Source organism: Hippoglossus stenolepis, chromosome 11, assembly GCF_022539355.2.
Source record: "Hippoglossus stenolepis isolate QCI-W04-F060 chromosome 11, HSTE1.2, whole genome shotgun sequence".
Taxonomy (NCBI): domain Eukaryota; kingdom Metazoa; phylum Chordata; class Actinopteri; order Pleuronectiformes; family Pleuronectidae; genus Hippoglossus; species Hippoglossus stenolepis.
The window spans coordinates 12,533,197-12,550,250 of NC_061493.1; the positions used below are offsets into that span (position 1 = coordinate 12,533,197).

A 17,054-nucleotide genomic window follows, 5' to 3' on the forward strand; every position below is an offset into this window, starting at 1 on the left:
CAGGAATGCTCTGGTGGCCGCGCTCCAGCCGAAATGGCGAGACACAAGGTGACACAAATAACCACAGGGCATTTTAATTGGAGCAGTGAAGAGAAAACCTACCATTGTGCCTTTATTGAAATTATGACTAAGTGCAAACACAATTCTCAATAATCATTTATTGCACATTCAATGCGTCCATGTGTAGACATACATTCTCATCATTCAAACACTGCATTGTACCTTTTGTTCTTTGTTCAGCGTCCATTACTGTAAAAGATCTACACAGCCTCACTTTTGAATACATGTTATACTCGACTGTGACAGAAACCGCAACGTATGATATATTGTCACTGATTTCTTGAAAGTGTGATGACATTTAAAAAAAAACCATTTTAAAAATAGACATAAAAGAACGTAGGCTTGACATCAGATTCTTGGAACAATGCAAATCTTATAAAAGCAGACGCTGTAGGAATTTTTTTTTTTTAATGGTACTTTGTCCTGAAAAGCTGGAGAACTGAAGAGAACTGGACATCAGTGCCACTGGTGTTTTTTGCCAAGTCATGTTTTGAAGCTCGGGTTTATTCTTATCTTCTAAGGTTACAGATATTATCAACCTGGAGAGAATGTTTACACTCTCCAGCTCTCTCCGAACTCTCGAACACTCCTGGCCCTGGTGCCGTCCGGCTTCATCCAGTCATTCCTCCTTTGACTGTCAAAGTTCCCACACAGACCTCCTACTTTCCTTTTATATATGTGTGGGAGAATGATCTCTGCAGGGAAAACACATTAACCGATCAAACTTATTCATATGCACCTTTCAAACTAATCAATTGCTGTTCAAAGTGCTTTACAAAATGTTAAGGGATTGAGTTCAGAGACCAATGCACTCGTATAATATAATACAATGATAAGAAAGATACTATAAAATAGATATTATGGAAATAATACGTCATAATAAATCAAACCAGTGTTAATTCTAAAAAGCCATAACATGAAACTGTAAGGGTTTTGTATTCTGTATTCTTTATTAAGAGTGTTTCCCGTTTTATTTTGTAGTCTCTGTTCATAGTGTTTTCTCTCTTCACTTCCTGTTTTATTTTGTTGTCTGGGTTCTTGTGTCTAGTGTCTAGTTTTACTTACTGTCTGTGATTGTCTGCACCAGTCCTCATGTGTTTCACCTGTGTCCAATTGTCCCTGCCTTCCCTGTGTGTGGATATAAGTCTCTGTGCTCCCCTTTGTCCTTGTCGGATCATTGTCTATCGTCATTATGTCCTGTCCTGATCTCCTGTGTTTCTGTATCCCGTGTCTCCTGAGCTCCCGTCCTCTGCATCTCTTGTAAGCTTCCCCCGTGTGCTCTGTGTTTTTCAGTTTTTACCTTTTGAGATTCCCGCTTTGTTATTTTTTCTGTTAAAGACTTTTCATTAAAAATACTCTTTTGTTAAACTCTGCTTCTGGGTCCAACTGCTTCACAAATCTTGACAGAAACTACATGAAAGCCAGGCTGAAAAGATTACATTTTAAGTTTACGTTAAATATCTACATTTTCAGATCCCCATCAAGTATTGATGCTATGATGTTCAAATTGCCTTGTTGTAATTTTTAAGTTTTTCAGTAAGTATATTGTGAAAGATTTCTAGTTTAGATTTTCGCCATCTGCCTTCATTTATTCTACATTCTCTTTTTAGTATTTTTCATTTTTCACAAAACAACCCAAACCAATTAATTCAATTCCTCTCTCCCAGAAAATAAATGATAACTTGACGCGGAATTGGATAATATACTGTGATTTAAGGGTTTGCGATGAATCCTACAATTTTCAGAACTGCTAATTCTGTTGGTGAAGATTAGTTACCTGCTGAGCTGCGTCCATTAAACTCCACTGAGAGGCCAAAGTCGGTCTTCAGGTAGATGCGAGATGAATGCTGCCGGATGTTTAAACCAGCGGTCGGTGAGACAGGCATTTTGGTTTTCTTTCCATCCACCTGCAGGGAGATCGAGAGGGGGGATGTGTCAGTGGGAGATTTTCAAATAGAGTCATTTGAATATAGCTAGCTCTTGTATGATTAACTATATTGTGTGCAAGCATTCAGAAAATCACATATATTCCTTGTTCCTTGTCTAACAGTGACTGAATCGCAAATCTAACAGTGATGGAAGTAGAGGCAGGTGATCTAAGTGGATTAGACTATGAATATCCTGACTCTGGGACAGCTCTAATATTCAGCCATGTTACCAGTGTGGCTCTAGTATTGTAAGAAACAGCATGAGAGTCAGTTCAACACTTTCCAGATTGATATAAGAATTATTGCTATGAGATTAAATATGGATGTTCATGGTCTTCATTGAATAACTCTTCATGACTTGGCCATTTGATTTATGATCAAATACCTGCAAAAATATATAAATTATTCAGAAAATTGATTCCTTTTGAAATACGGGAGTTCATATACACAATGCATATGTATCTGCATATAATACCCACAGAAACATGTTGAAACTACCAATAGGGAAATAACATAGCAGCATAATTCTGCACATAGCACGTCATCAGTTTCAACACTATAGTATCACCTTGCAGTAAAATAGGCCCAAGTGTGCGGTGTTGCTTATTTCCCTCAGTATTTTCACAATTGTGTGTGGGCGGGCAGAAACCGGATATTATCCCACGTATCAGATACTGTATCTGAGAAAATGATATGGCAGCAGTGTGTTGATGTGTTGTAAACAAATATCACTTGGTACTTACAACCAGCTCTCGATTCTTTCTTAACTCCACGGTGTGATTGTACACTATGATCTTAAGCTCTTGTAATCTGTGATGTTCCTTATCTTCCTCGCTATCATCATGATATTTGCTATCACTGCTGTCATTGTCAGCATTGTCTTCATCGCCGCCATCATCTTCTTCCTCTTCATCCCTGACTCTGTGACTGTGGTTTTCTTCACTGCTACTGTCATCGTGATGCTCACTATCATCGCCATCATCTTCTCTGCGTGTATTGATGCCCACGATGTAGACGCCTGGAATGTCATTTGGCAAGTTTTTGGTCCGGACCAGCACATACGAGTGCTCGCCCTCAAAGTCATACTTCATTTTATCAAAGGTTCTGTACTCAGGGTCTCCATTTATAGTGCATTCACTGAAGCCTGTGGAACGAATAAGGAGCAAATAATATGTCGGTAAACAAGATGTAACATAGTTTAGATATGCAGTTAAATGTTTGCATTTACAGCACCTGTAGATCTGCAGTAGTATTCGCCCTCGTCGTTTTGAAGGCAGATGGCATTTCCATCACATTCGTCTTGGTCATCACAGTCAATCTTCCCTATTCCATCATCTTTCTCACATTCACATTTCTGACTGCAGTGATCGGTGTACCACCTGTCATCGAACTGTCAAGAAAGAGAATGTACAGGTTGGACCTCAGTGTCCACATGCATTGCTCTCATAGTCTCATGCGTTTGAAACATGGGTGAGTCATGTGCTATTGGTGAAAAGTTTCTCCCTCACATGATGTTTGTTACCACTACTGTCCACGCAGCCACACTCTTGGATAGGGACACAACGCTGCCATTTCTGCACAAAGCCATCATCACACACACATCCTGGCACACAGCTGTCACTGTCACTGCAGGGTGGTGGGCCATTCAGGTGTCTACAGGTTGGACTGCAGGCAGGGATGCAAGTGGTGTAATGACTGTTCTGTGGGCAAGAGGATGCTAGGTAGAGACAGAGAAGGAGAATATCCTTAGACACAACAGAAACACAATAACATAATAGATCTACATAACCAATGTATTCTTTACTGTTAAGTTATTTACCACTTCATCTTCATTATAGGGTCACACGTGACTGTTGGCATTGTTACCTAACATGTTACATGTAAAGTAGCATATTCATTATGGGAAAGCTGTCCATGGTTTAATCGTATTCATTAAATAAGGGAATACAAATGTCTCACTTACTTGGTACAGCTGTAGTTGGTGGTTTTGGTCTAGCAGTTGTTGTAGATTGTGGTGTTACTGTAGTCTGAGGTCTTTCAGTTGGTGGATGTGGTTTAAGGGTTGTGGTGGGTTGGGATCCAGCTGTTGTTGTGGGTTTTGGTCTCAGTGTTGTGGATTGTGGTGTAGCTGTTGTGGGTTGGGGTTTACCTGTGGTTGATTGTTGTGCTATACTTGATGTTTGTGTTTCAGTTGGTGGTTGGGGTCTAGCTGTGGTTGGAGGTTGCGTTTTAGTTGTTGTTAATGGCTGTGGTAGAGTAGTGGTTGAAGTTTGTGGCTGCATTGTGGTTGGAGGTAGTGGCCTAGCTGAAGTGGTTTGAGTTTGTGGTTTCGCTGTAGTGGTTTGAGTTTGTGGTTTCGCTGTAGTGGTTTGAGTTTGTGGTTTCGCTGTAGTGGTTTGAGTTTGATGTGTGCGTGTTGTTTGTGCCTCAGATGGAGCTGTGTCTGGTGTTTGTGACTGCATCGTGGTTGAAGGTTTTGGTTTAACTGTGGTGGTTGAATGTTTTGGTATGCTTGTTTGTGACTCAAGTAGAGTTGTGTTCTGAGGTTTTGGTGTAGTTGTTGTTGTTGTTGGAGGTTGTGGTTTAGCTGTAGTGGTTGAAGGATGTAAAGTGCTTGTTTGTGACTCAGACAGAGCTGTTGTTGGTGGTTTTGGCTGCATTGTGGTTGGAGGCTGTGGTTGAACTGTGGTTGTTAGTTGAGGTCTAACTGTTTGTGGTTGTGATGTAGTGGTTGGAGTTTGTAGTCTATTTGTTGTTTGTGACTCAGTGGTTTGTGGTTGTGGTCTAGCTGTGGTTGTAGTTTGTGTTATAGATGTGTGTGGCCGTGGTTGAGTTGTGGTTGAAGGCTGTGGTCTTGCTGTGGTTTCAGGTACTGGCTGTTCTGGAGTTCCAACTTCTGGGTCTCCTGAGGTTTGTGGGTGTGTTCTAGCTGTGGTTTTTGATCCAGTTGCAGCTGTTTTTATTGGCCTTGATGTTATTGGTAGCTGTGGTCTTGTTGTTGTTGGAACATCAGTTCTTGTGGTCATTGGGACATCAGGATTTGAAGTTGTGGTTGTTGTAACTGTAGTTGTCGATGGTGGTTGTGGTTTTGATGAAGTTGTTGTGGGTTGTTGTGTGGCAGGGACCTCAGGAGCAGGGGTTGTTGGTTTAGTCAAGTCTGTAACAATTCACAATCGAGTCAGTAACTTTCAGTAAGTTTTCAGTTTTACTTTTTTAGGACTACTTTGAATGTCAGGACAGAATCACCTGCACAGCGTCCACGATGAATTGATATATCATCTACGGCCACATCAGACTGATCATTGGAACCTCTACGCCCTTCAAAAATGATCTAAAAGTTGGTGCACAGGTTAATACTTAAGTATGTCTTTTACAGCATACCCATGCATTAGCAATTTTCTAACATTAGGCAGATGAGGGAATTAAACATGTTTTAATAAGTAACTTGCCTGGAAAGTTTCAGTTGTAGTTAAGTCCACCTGAGCCAGGTGCCACATATTTCCTTGGTCATTCCTCTTCCACCAGACACCCTCAGCCAGTCGGTCTTGGAGCAGGTAAACATGGAGGCCCATTGTATGTGCTGAGCCGTACATATGGTACCAGAACTGCAGACACTGAGGACCACTGTCAGAACACTCAGAGCTGATGAGGCGAGCTGTATCTCCATAAGTTGCACTGTTGGCCTCAATGTACAGGTAGTGACCATCTAGACGAGAGTTAAGAAGAACCCAAATTTCTCAGAGAGACTTGCCATGGTCAGAATAATCTTTACCACAGTTTATTATGTCACCATTTAGATTGTAACAAAAATAAATTGTTTTACCACCAGTGTGGTCAGTAGAGGGCCCTGTCATCAGGGTGGGTGTGGTACCATTCTGCCATGTCCAGTCAAAAACATCAGTAAGCATCTGATTCCAGCTACAAAGATGGTTGTCAAAGCTACAGCCGAGGTTACAGACTGCAGGGAAACATTAGCAAAACATTTACCTGAAGTAAGCATTGAGTCTCTTACACAACTTACTAAAAATGTAGAGAATCTGTAACCCTCAATCACTGTGAACAACTGCACATTCAGTATTGATTGGACTTGACATTAACATCAATTGGTAACCAAAATTCTGCTTTTCTGAAACCACTGACCCATGAAGTATATCTTGCGTGTGCTTACCTGGGTGTGATGGGAGGACTTCCACATTTGAGGAAGGAAGCTCAGTTCCAGCAACCCGGTCAGGGAATCTGCCTAAAGTAAAAATGATTGACTTTGTTCAAAACCTGAGATATCAGTTATTATAAATTGAGACCTTGATGTTTTAGCACCAAATGAAAAAAGAATTAAGTAATGGTGCAATATATTACTCCTTTTTGTAAGAGGTTAATGTCACCTGAGCATGAGCCAAAGTGGATGGAAACATCATCTATGGCCACATCCGACAGTGCATCAGAGCCTCGGATTCCCTCTACTATGATCTGAAATGGGGGATGACCATAAAATACTATTCTTCATAGTACAAAATACAAATACTAGTTGGTAAGAATGGCGTAGGAACTGTTGGCAACCAGTTATAACCAGTATCTCATATAGTCACACATATATTGTCAGACTTACTTGGAAAGGACCAGACACACGGATGTCAACATTTCCTGGATGCCATGTTGGTCCCTGGTTGTTCATCATGGACCACAGCTTGGTAGCTTTGTTGTCTTTGAGCAGGTAGATATTGATGGTCATTGCTGTAGCTGAACCATACATATGATACCAGAAGTGCAGACAGAGTGGGCCATTGTAATGACACTTTGGACTCATCAGACGGGCTGAGTCTCCATGGATGACACTGTCTCCCTCAATGTATATGTAGAAGCCAGCTGGAGAAACAAGAAAAACGAACAATGAGCATGAAGCATGAGCAACTAATGTCGCAACCCTACAGATGTAATAGTTTGTCCAGACACTGTGTTTTACCTCCAGTGGTGTGGTCCTTGATTGGCCCAGTTAGGTTTGAGGGGGTGGGTCCTGAATGTCTTGTCCAATCAAAACTGTCCTGTATGAGCTGCTCCCATCCACACAGATTTTTTTCAAAGTCACAATTCATAGGACAGACTATGAAAAAGCATAAAAACACAATGGATATTGTAAGTATTATGACCTTATCTATGATAAATTACAGTTTGAAAACTAGAATTTTAGTTAAAAATAATTGTCTTCAAAACCATTATTTCACCCATCAATGCTTTTACAATGTATTCAAATACTATATATTAAAATTATGTAAATGATTTGTGGTAAGAGGCAAGCATAGTCAAGGAGGCAAGCATATTCAAATGCAATACTTGTTGTCGAAATGATATTTGTTTCTAATTTTAAATTGGATTATGACATTGATCTTTTTTTTTCTTCCTGAATTAGTAACGAATAAGCCTTCCCAGTCCTATATGCTCTTACAAGTCTGATCTGGTGTTGGAGAGGTTGGGGTTGTTGGAGTGGTTGAAGTGGTTTGAGGCTCAGCTGAAATAGAAACAAAAAAGCAAACAAACAAGCAAGCAAGCAAAGAAAAAATTATGTTGTGTTGAATTGAGTCTACCATCCTTGCATTGTTCTTGCCCTAGGTAATATATGTTTGGCCTATTTAATATTTTTTTCCAACCTTGTTTGTATCACAAACAAGACAAAAGAAAGAAAGCAGATGCATAGTTGGCAGATGCAATGGACCAGTTTTGCGTTGTGATCAAAAAAGTGAAAAGCAGCAGCAATGCACAACATTTAACAGAATGACTTACTTTAAGATTAAGAGCAAGTAAATCTTTGTGACAAATAAGAATTTGACGAATCAGACCCATTGTAAGTGCACACTGTGCACTTACAAGAGTGTGCACTTACAACAGACTATCTGTTATTAACGTATGTTACTAACCACAAGCTGTGTCTGTCTGCCAGAAGGGCAGCTCCACTCCTTCAACCTGACATGCTGTTGCATAGGACTTGAGAGATTCACATAAGGTGTGTTGGTCCCCATTTGTGGCACAATAGTCGTACACACAACTATTCAGGTAGATGTTGGGGTGAACAATTTCATGGCAGGGATTGAAGGCATCCTTCAGTAGTGTGTTACACTCATTGTAGGCATCGTTCTCTTCATCATAGTCACAGACTCTCGGTTCATTTGGATAGACAGTACACCTGGAGGGGAAAGTTTGAACAATGAAAAAGAGGTTAAAACATTTGAAATTATGGTGAAAACAATAAAGTAAGGTGTGGTGGTTTGGTATTAATGTTTGTGTTGTTAGTTATTTAATATCTTGTTTTTAATGCGTACAATTTTTTATTGGCTAGTTTGTGTTTAGTCTACACCCACTAAAATAACTTGCAGCTATAGACTCACCCCTATTACGATGCGGTGTGGTGCAGCATTTTTTTATTTCAGCACAATGCAATTCAACACAATATCATACAAAACAAAAGAATATGATGGTATTCAATTTCAATACACTACAGATAATGATTGTATGTCTTTGGTTCAGACGGGAAATCATAAATGAACTAAAAAAATACTATTTTTCCTATTTCTCTGATACTGTACCTCGGTAAGCATTTCATTTATGCTGTTTAAAGAAAGGATGCATCCTGAATTCATCCCATCATTGTTTTTGGTTCACACCTTTTTAAATGGGGCAATTGCACGATTAACCTTCATGCTGGTTATACTGATGCAAATTAATGCATCTTGCAATTGCTTTTCAACAGCCATGCAAGTGGCTCTGTTAGGCTCCAGTGGAGCTTTTAGCAGATGTGAGTATGCTAAAATGTTCACAATTACAATGCTAACATGCTGATGTTTAGCAGATATCTTCATTTTCAGGTTCACTATCTTGCTGTTAGCACTAAATACAAAGTAGAGCTAAGGTAGATGGGAAAACATTCAGCACCCACTGCTCGTGTGGCTTTAAAACTGTGTATCTTAGTCTTTTTTTTTGCTTTTGATGACCTTCATTTTTTTCCTTTTGGAGTTATGTCATTGATTCAGTGTGCAGATACCCTGCAGTCTAAAATAACTCACTCATTCTGGTTAGGCACCCTCCAGCTGTCACCAAACTCAAATGGCTCTGTAACGTTTTGGCCTCCTGGGGTTATGAATTCATCGTCCTGATATTCGGAGAAGGTGCCACACAGTCCGCATAGCTCGTACTTGTAGCGCTCATCCACCTGCACAAACAGTCTGCTTTGCCCATCTACAAGTAGCCGGAGGCCAAAGTCCGCCTCCAGAGCAATATAATTATTCTTCATGTAGACCCGCATTGAGCCGTAGGTACCATCAGTGACATAGGGGAGTTGGACACGGCTGTTATTTGCCTAGAGAGAGGAAAATCCATTAATTATACTGATTTATTCTAGTGAGAACTGTTTGGTTTTAAATGGCAAACACATTGTTAATATTGTTTTCCTACTGGGATAGTAAGTGCAACCAGTTAGCTTCCAAAGAGCTGTTCAGGGTAAAGTAAAGTGGGTGAGTTATTAGTTTGTGTATTCTTGTTAACCCCAGAAGATAAACGAAAGACTTCCTTCAATGACAGAGTAATAACTGACTCTATAAACATGGGTGTGCTGATACTAAGGTCATTTGTCACTGCCATTAATTAATCACCTCAGATAACACCGTGACACAGTAAGTTGGCCACATGCAGGACATGAGATTCATTGACTGGAAGCTGTTCAGTATCATACTATTAATTTATGTTTGTTATATTTTAAAGTGTTTTCATACTTACAAGGACCTCTCCACTTTGATTTAGTGTAAGGAAAAAATCTTCCACCTGTAGAGTCACAGCCTCCAGCTTGGACCGGGTAAAGTTCTGAAGGGGAGGATGCATGTTGTGTCCAATTACAGTGAACTGGACCGAGCTTTCATCTCCGCATGTTGTAGTCAGAGTGTAACTGCAGCCTCCTTGAAAGTCATAAGGCACCCTGTCAAAAGTGATGTAATGCGGATCGCCATACACCCTGCAGGTGGCAGGTTTGAACGGGAAGCAGTCTTTGACTCCATCCTCGACCTTACAAACCTCTGTGTCTGCACATTGCATTGAGGTGCACCACAGATCATTATTACCCATGCATTGGCACTGCTGCTCGCACTCTCCTTCCACAAATGTTGCTCCTTTCTGCAGAGAATAGGAGGTGTATAATAAGTTATAGCACCGCAGATGGGAATAGGTGAATATTTTGTTGTTTTTACTTTATCTAGTTTACTTACCTCATAGTGTTTCCCACTGTACCAGCACCCACAGTCCTCTGCTGGGACACACTTTCCCCCACTGAGTTTGAAGCCAGAGTCGCACTCGCATTGCTCCTCACAGCTTCCACAAGAGCCAGTTAAATCCAGACCGGAGCACACCTCTGGACAGCCATCAGCACATGAGTTATAATGGCTGTTCTCAGCACACTGAAGGGCTGAGGGGACACAAGAAAAGAGAGGGAAGACGACTGAGTATGACTTTAATCTCACTGTATTATTAGTCATTATTTGCCTCTGTTTCTCCACTTTTAATAACAGTTGGAAGAGAAATTAAACCAGGAAGCCAATAAGTAACATACGGCAGAATGTGGAGTTCCTCCACATGGGTACAGCGACTCCAGCCTCCTCGCAGATATCACTGTAGACCTGTAATGTCTCACATAGCACTGCTGGGTCACCATGAGCAGAGCACATACCGACCACACAGCCCCTGAAGTAACTCTCTGCCCCCAGAACTGATTGGCAGTCAGCAAAGGGCCCAGTGCTGGAGAGGAGGCCACCGCAGTACAACTCACTGGTGTACTTGGCCTCCTCCTGTGGGTCACACTGAAGAGGGACTAGAATAGTTTCACAGGAGGAGGTGCTCTGCCCAGTCTGCCAGCTCTGAGCCAAAGCCGTAGCATCTTGGGCGTTTGTACCATCAGGCTTGCGGAGGTCATCTTCCCTGATGTGGTTAAAGTTGCCACACAAGCCACAGGCCTCATCTGAATATGTGGACGGCAGAATAACATGCACAGCCCCAGTGCTGTCAAATGAAACGATCAGACCGAAACTGGTTCCCAGGACAACGGCAGCAGGGTTACTCTTGATGTTGACAGTGCCACTGCCAAGGCTCAGCGGAAGCTTCCTCCAGACCCCATTAACCTGAAGAAGAGGAGAAGTTTGAGTCTTCCCTACCCACTGTCATTAGCATATTGTATCTGACAGTTTGTATGAAATTCAGGATACTGAAGCTAGATAAATCTTTGAGAATTGAATAAGCTGATAAGTGTGCTCAGGAGGCCAGGACACTGTGTCTTTTAAACTCTGCACTTTATGATAGTCAGCTTATCAGTAGAATCGACTGCAGATATGGGAACTGCATTATGTAGTACAATACTAAGCTCAACACTCATTTCAGCATAATGACAAGGGGCCTCTAAACTGAAGTTGTATAAACAGTAATTATGAAGTACAGTTTTATGAAGGTATAGGAATACTATTTGTTTTGTCGGGGGGGGGGAGTGGCGTCTTTTATACAGACATGTTAATTCAGTGCTTTAGTATGGTTTGCTCTGCAAATTACTGCCTCTTTTAGTTATTGTCCTCAGATGTGTGATGTGACAGAGATGAATAGCTTAGCTGAGTAAACAGGCAATAAAGAATTGGTGTGCCAAAAAGAGTTTATGGGCACAACTGTGTAGTTTCTAAAGCAAAAGGAAAAAAACATTTAATGAGGTTGTTTGAATGTTTTTTTTTTTTTTTTCATTTAACAAAAGTCAGACATAACTGGTCTGTCTCTGTGAGACAGCATGACATTTTAATCTGCGGGAAGGATACAATGGATAACAGTGCAAGTGCCTTTCTAAATTCCTGCTTCCCTTTTTAAAGTAACTCACCACGACCCGGTGAGTCTGTCTTTTCAATAGAGACACTCTGATGTTCCCTGTGTCCACATTGACCTGCTGAATGGCTGGCAGAGATGAGTTCCCGTTCTGCTCATTGACCACCTCCACACTGAACATGGGCAGGGCCCCAGTGGGCGAGCAGGTCTTAGCCAGTACGTAGGTGCATGGGGCCATGAAGCGGAACAGCACTCCATCAAAAGTGCTGCAGTCTGTGTGACTGTGTATTGTGCACGTCCCAGTGGTGGAAATCCCTGTGGATCCTCCTCTTTGAGGACCACAGATTTGGCCTTGTGGGCACGGAGAGGGAGAGCAGGAGAGCTGGCCCTCAGAGCAGAGGCAGCGGGTGGACTCATCCGTCCATAACTCTGTGTTAGATTCACACTGGGGTCCTGTGGGGCAATGACTGAGTAAACAATCACACCATCTGGCTCACAGTAATTGATTAGCAACATTAATGAATCTTTAGTATTATTATTGGAATTTAACACATTTCCTTAATTATCTTAAGTTATCCAGTCTATTATTCCTGTTAGTGATCCGTTGATTCATGTTTTGTTGATTTAATCATAAGAATCAAAATCATTTTGTCAAATTATAACGGAGAACTTATGAAACCAGATAGATGAATATTTTACATCTTTAAACGTTAGAAGGGTTATGTGGCATATGGGCTTTTGCAGTTTCGGTCATCTGACATGACAGCTGTTGTGTGTGTTGCATAAACATTATCACCATGTATACTTTAATATAGTGATTTTATTTTTCTTTTTTTCTTTTCTTCCTAACATTGGTACCAAAAGCAGACGTTAAGATGGCTATAGAAGAGTAAATGAATACTTACCACATGAGCCTCTTCTTACACCTATCTTGTTAATTGTGATCCGTCCTTCCATGGCCACTGATTCAAGTACAACCTAATGTAAACAGATCATCTCTTTAGATATAAATGATTTAAAATAATTGATTCACCATTCCAGTTCAATTATAGATCCTAGGAAAAGTGCAAATTATTATATTTTCTTTACCCGAGACTCCGGTTTCACGATTTTCAGGGGGACAAATACTTGTATCCACGAATTTCTGGGGAGGACAGGAGAGGTCCAGATTTCTTCCTGACCGTCGCTGCTTTTCAGTAAAGCTCTTAGTTCAGACCCATTATTTGTGACTGGGCACTGGTACCAAAACTCCAGACAGGCCTCGCCCTCCAGCCTCAGCGGACCACTCTCGAAAATACTCACTGCAACATCCACTGGAGGTAAAAAGCTCAATAAGTAAATATCATGCACTAGATGCTCTTGGAATTTCCATAGATATTTGGCACGCTCAATATAGTTTTTGTCCTTGGCACTAGTTTCTAAAGTACAAATTCAATGACCTTCTAGTCGTTGATGCTCCATTCTTTTCAAAAGCACATAATATAAATAGTAGAATATATTTTTAACTACACACTTTAGGAATGGGCTTTTATGTTATGTCATAATTTCTAACCCCAAATGGCAAACCAATCCTTTTCATTTGTTATTATAATAAAATCAACAAGTACATCTGTTGTGGTGCAAACTATTTTTTTGTGCTAACTTTGAAGCACAAGTGCAGGCCCTTTACGTTGATAGCCCCTGGGAGAACACCAGGCTATAAAAGATTATTAGTCTGCTTCAGATCAATTAGCGATATGCAGCGAAGCACAGCCACAGTCTGTCTGCAGATAAAAAAAGAACTGTGGACTGACGGACTGAAAGGTCACTACGGTCAGGTAATCTCTGTGTCACACTGATCTCATATCTGCACTGAACTGTAACCTGACGACTTTGAATTCAAATTAAATTTCATTATTTCGATATTTAAATAATCAAAGACATTCAGTTCAGTAAATGTTCTTTACCTCCTATTTGTTGGTTTCTCGTCCAGTCACAGATCTGGTTGTTCTGTCTGTCGTAGGAACATTGTGTAACATACTCTATGCAAGAGAAAAGGGGGTTAAGATAGTATCTATGGATTTGGTCCGTTTATTTAAATTTACATTTTTTGATAAATTTAAAGATATGAACTCTAGCGACTCTGTAAATCTCAGTAGATATACTTGATACCTGCATTTGTCCTCCACTCTGGTAAAGGAGCCAATGTAAAGTCGTTTTCAGCTCTGACAAAGAAACAAGATTACAAAAATTTGCTTTGCTTCTAAAACAATCACGGCATAAATCTGTAAAATAGCTGATTGGTTTAAAAACATCTCATTAATTCTCCACACGAGCAACAGAATATTAAAAGACAAAATGTCAGCTAAAATGTAAGACCCACCTGCACAGAGTCCCCGTCTGAGAGAGGAAGAGTAAAGTCAACGTGACCAACAAATCTGTGTGGACTCCTCCGAGCATGGCTGATCCCTTAACGGCAGCCTCTCTGCTGATCTCCCGTTGCTAATACTCTCTGCCTTTTTGATGAGTCGAACAGTGACTGATGAGCACTAACAGTCGTAGATCTTTTCTGTGGAAACACAGCGCACAGTATATGACCCTTTATCTGGCAGCACAGAGGCGTTGACCCTCTTGTGTCCCTCTCCGGACCGAGTGGAGGGTTGCATGCATTTATAATCCCCCTCCCACCCCACCTGACCAGGTAGCCTGTGTGTGGGCGGAGAAAGAAAACTGTGGGACAGGAAGACATGTAATGGACTGAAACTGAACTGTGGCATAGAGATATTCTCAGTGACGGGCAGCTGCTAACACATTTACAGCAAATAGTGATAGTGTTGCTATGTCATAAAACACTGAATACATGAGTAAATGAAGTGATGCATAAAAAAATATTCTGATTAGTCAATATAGAATGAGAAAAGACAGACATAGCATTTTATTTTGCTGCTAATTATCATTTCCATTACACTCTCACACATCGGTTTGCATTTTTCATGATAAAAAGGCAGCAGTCTGTTGTGGTGTCAATTTCCATACACGGCCAGGCCATTTATCAAAAGCCTTTAATTCAAAAAGCACACTTTGATGAAGAGATGGTGCGATTATTGAAACCGAAGTAAATTAACATTATAGCCTCAGAGAAACCAAATTATTTTCAAAAATGTAGCTTCTCCCATGTTTATTTAATGACATCACTCGTAATACAAAGGTATCAGATATAGTCTCTTCTGTTCTGAATATTAAAGCATGGATTCTGCTTGCTGTAACAAGAATGATTTACTTTGCAAGGACGCCTTTAACTCCCTTCCACTTATCACAGGTGAGCAAAAAAGATGGGCCATTAAAAAGAGCCAGCTTGTGCAATCTATCTTCTTGAAACACCCACAGCAAGACATGTGTAACATCGTGACCTGATAATGTTGTATAATAACAGACTTGAATTAGTGTCTGTTGTATTATTAATTGTACGTCAACTAGATAACAGCACACAACTGTGACAGGTGGAGAAAGAGTGATAAGAAGGACACATTGTGCAGAAGGTGCCCTGTGGGCCACCTACTCCTGAAGTAACATTCCTGTTGGTACGTGTCAACAGGGACAGTGGCCCAAAACAAATATTGGAGCTCTTTAAAGCTATCCAGCCGGACAGCGGGTTCTTTGTTAGGGAGGGTAAAATACCTAATGCTTGTGTATGACAGGAATATAAAAAGTCATAACTGTCGCCAGTTTGCAGACATTCATTTTCTTTTTTTGCGCCGGTTTGCATAAAGAAGGCAACCATCCGAACTACAGAGATAATCAATGAGCTGTCTAAAAGACACCAGCCGAATTTCACAACAGACAATCGGTTAGATCAAGGTTTTATCTGGTTCTGAGTTGTCTAGGGTGTGTGATGAATGTCTCTGGACGCGAGTTACTCATAAACTGAGAAGTAGAGATCTGTGCTCAGACGGATATTTTAGAGGCTGTAACGTGAAATAAAGCGGATGCATGGCTCCTCAATGTCTAGTCAAAAATCTGTATTTACAGTTAACCACACAATACTATGCAAGTAGATGTACTGTTTTTCATTCAGTTAATGTTTTGTCATACTTGGTTACTTATTGCCTTTTTCTATGAACAGCATCACTATAGTTAAGTTGGAATTTCCAGTTACCCAATTAGGCAGATGGATAATAATAGCTATCAAATGGTTCTATATTTAGCAGTTATGGCCGTGATAATTACTGGGACGGAGTTGTCGGTCTGTTGATAAGACCTTTCCTGGGCCTTTCATATAATTTTATCAAGGTATAAACCTATTTCTGAATACACCATCACTAAGCATCTTGGTAACCAAGACTGTCAACAATGTGGCCACCTTTCTGCCCCACCCAGAGGGGCATGATGTAGTGATATAGTTCATGGGAACCGCATCAATATACATCAGAATTGTGTTCAATATTGAATTATGACATAATCATTGAGAAAATGCTGCTCTATTACATACCTATAGATCCATACAACTCATATCTCATAGCTCCTGCATGTCTTCAGCCAACAAATAAAAGGGCTATTAATAATCAACCTCGCCCACAGGCAGCGGGAGAAGGAGCATCAAGGGGCCAGGACCAAGTGCAAAGCAATATACTGTCGGCTTTCCCAAGGATCACTGTGGGCTGCACATGCCATGATCCATGACTAACCATTAATAAGCCAGTGTTTGCTATTTTGATCGTCTCTTAGCTAGCTCTGCAGTGCTGTCAGGTAAAAATAGAACACCACAGTAAGGCAAAGGAATGTCAATTTGGAAAAAAAAGTATTTTTTCAAACATATCTAGAGCAAAGCCTGTGACTTGGTCCTGCACAGTGTGTTCTGTCAAGGTGGGCAAGTCTACCATTAAACATTGCCTAGTTCAGATGTTATCCAAGCAAGTTTCCAGAAACAGGTTTTGAGGAGCACATGAACATGCCTGAACATCCTGTAATATTTTACTGGTGATGTTCCACCTGGGAGGGGGGTGGCAGTCATGGGGCTATTGTGTGGCAATTCTGTGACTTTCCAAGAGCAACAGTCACTCATTCGTCACGAGCTCGAGATCTGTCGAGCCTTTTTCTCTCTTCATGTGCACAAATGAATGCAAGACTATAAATCGACCATAATTAAACAATTTTTCCATCTATTTCCTCTGTGCAATAGGGAACGTCGGCCCCTTGGGCTGTATGTGGCCTGCAAGACGCTTCAATCCAGCCCACTATGCATTTCTTGAATGCCAAAAA

The 17,054-nt window shown here is 40.8% G+C and overlaps 1 protein-coding gene across 1 annotated transcript; it reads right to left on the minus strand.

Moving 5' to 3' along the window:
• Positions 1 to 143: 143 nt before the first annotated feature.
• On the minus strand, positions 144 to 14,423 carry LOC118118014 (zonadhesin). The gene is made up of 25 exons (XM_035170775.2): positions 14,179 to 14,423; positions 13,968 to 14,020; positions 13,763 to 13,837; positions 12,906 to 13,129; positions 12,722 to 12,794; positions 11,872 to 12,269; positions 10,573 to 11,137; positions 10,232 to 10,428; positions 9,750 to 10,139; positions 9,041 to 9,333; positions 7,898 to 8,163; positions 7,429 to 7,491; positions 6,949 to 7,086; positions 6,595 to 6,851; positions 6,371 to 6,455; positions 6,157 to 6,228; positions 5,812 to 5,946; positions 5,438 to 5,694; positions 5,235 to 5,319; positions 3,952 to 5,145; positions 3,497 to 3,705; positions 3,222 to 3,378; positions 2,732 to 3,132; positions 1,838 to 1,967; positions 144 to 755 (listed from the first exon to the last, which is right to left on the minus strand). The coding sequence occupies exons 1-25, from the start codon at positions 14,253 to 14,255 to the stop codon at positions 613 to 615; spliced, it is 5,937 nt and encodes a 1,978-aa protein (XP_035026666.2). The 5' UTR covers positions 14,256 to 14,423; the 3' UTR covers positions 144 to 612.
• Positions 14,424 to 17,054: the final 2,631 nt, after the last annotated feature.

Excerpts from the sequence above, each read along its gene's own strand:
- LOC118118014 (XM_035170775.2), bottom strand. The coding sequence starts at position 14,255 with ATGCTCGGAGGAGTCCACACAGATTTGTTGGTCACGTTGACTTTACTC. Across the intron at positions 5,320-5,437 it reads CTACAACTGAAACTTTCCAG|ATCATTTTTGAAGGGCGTAG; the intron begins GCAAGTTACTTA and ends ACCAACTTTTAG. Across the intron at positions 3,379-3,496 it reads GTAGTGGTAACAAACATCAT|TTCGATGACAGGTGGTACAC; the intron begins GTGAGGGAGAAA and ends CTTTCTTGACAG.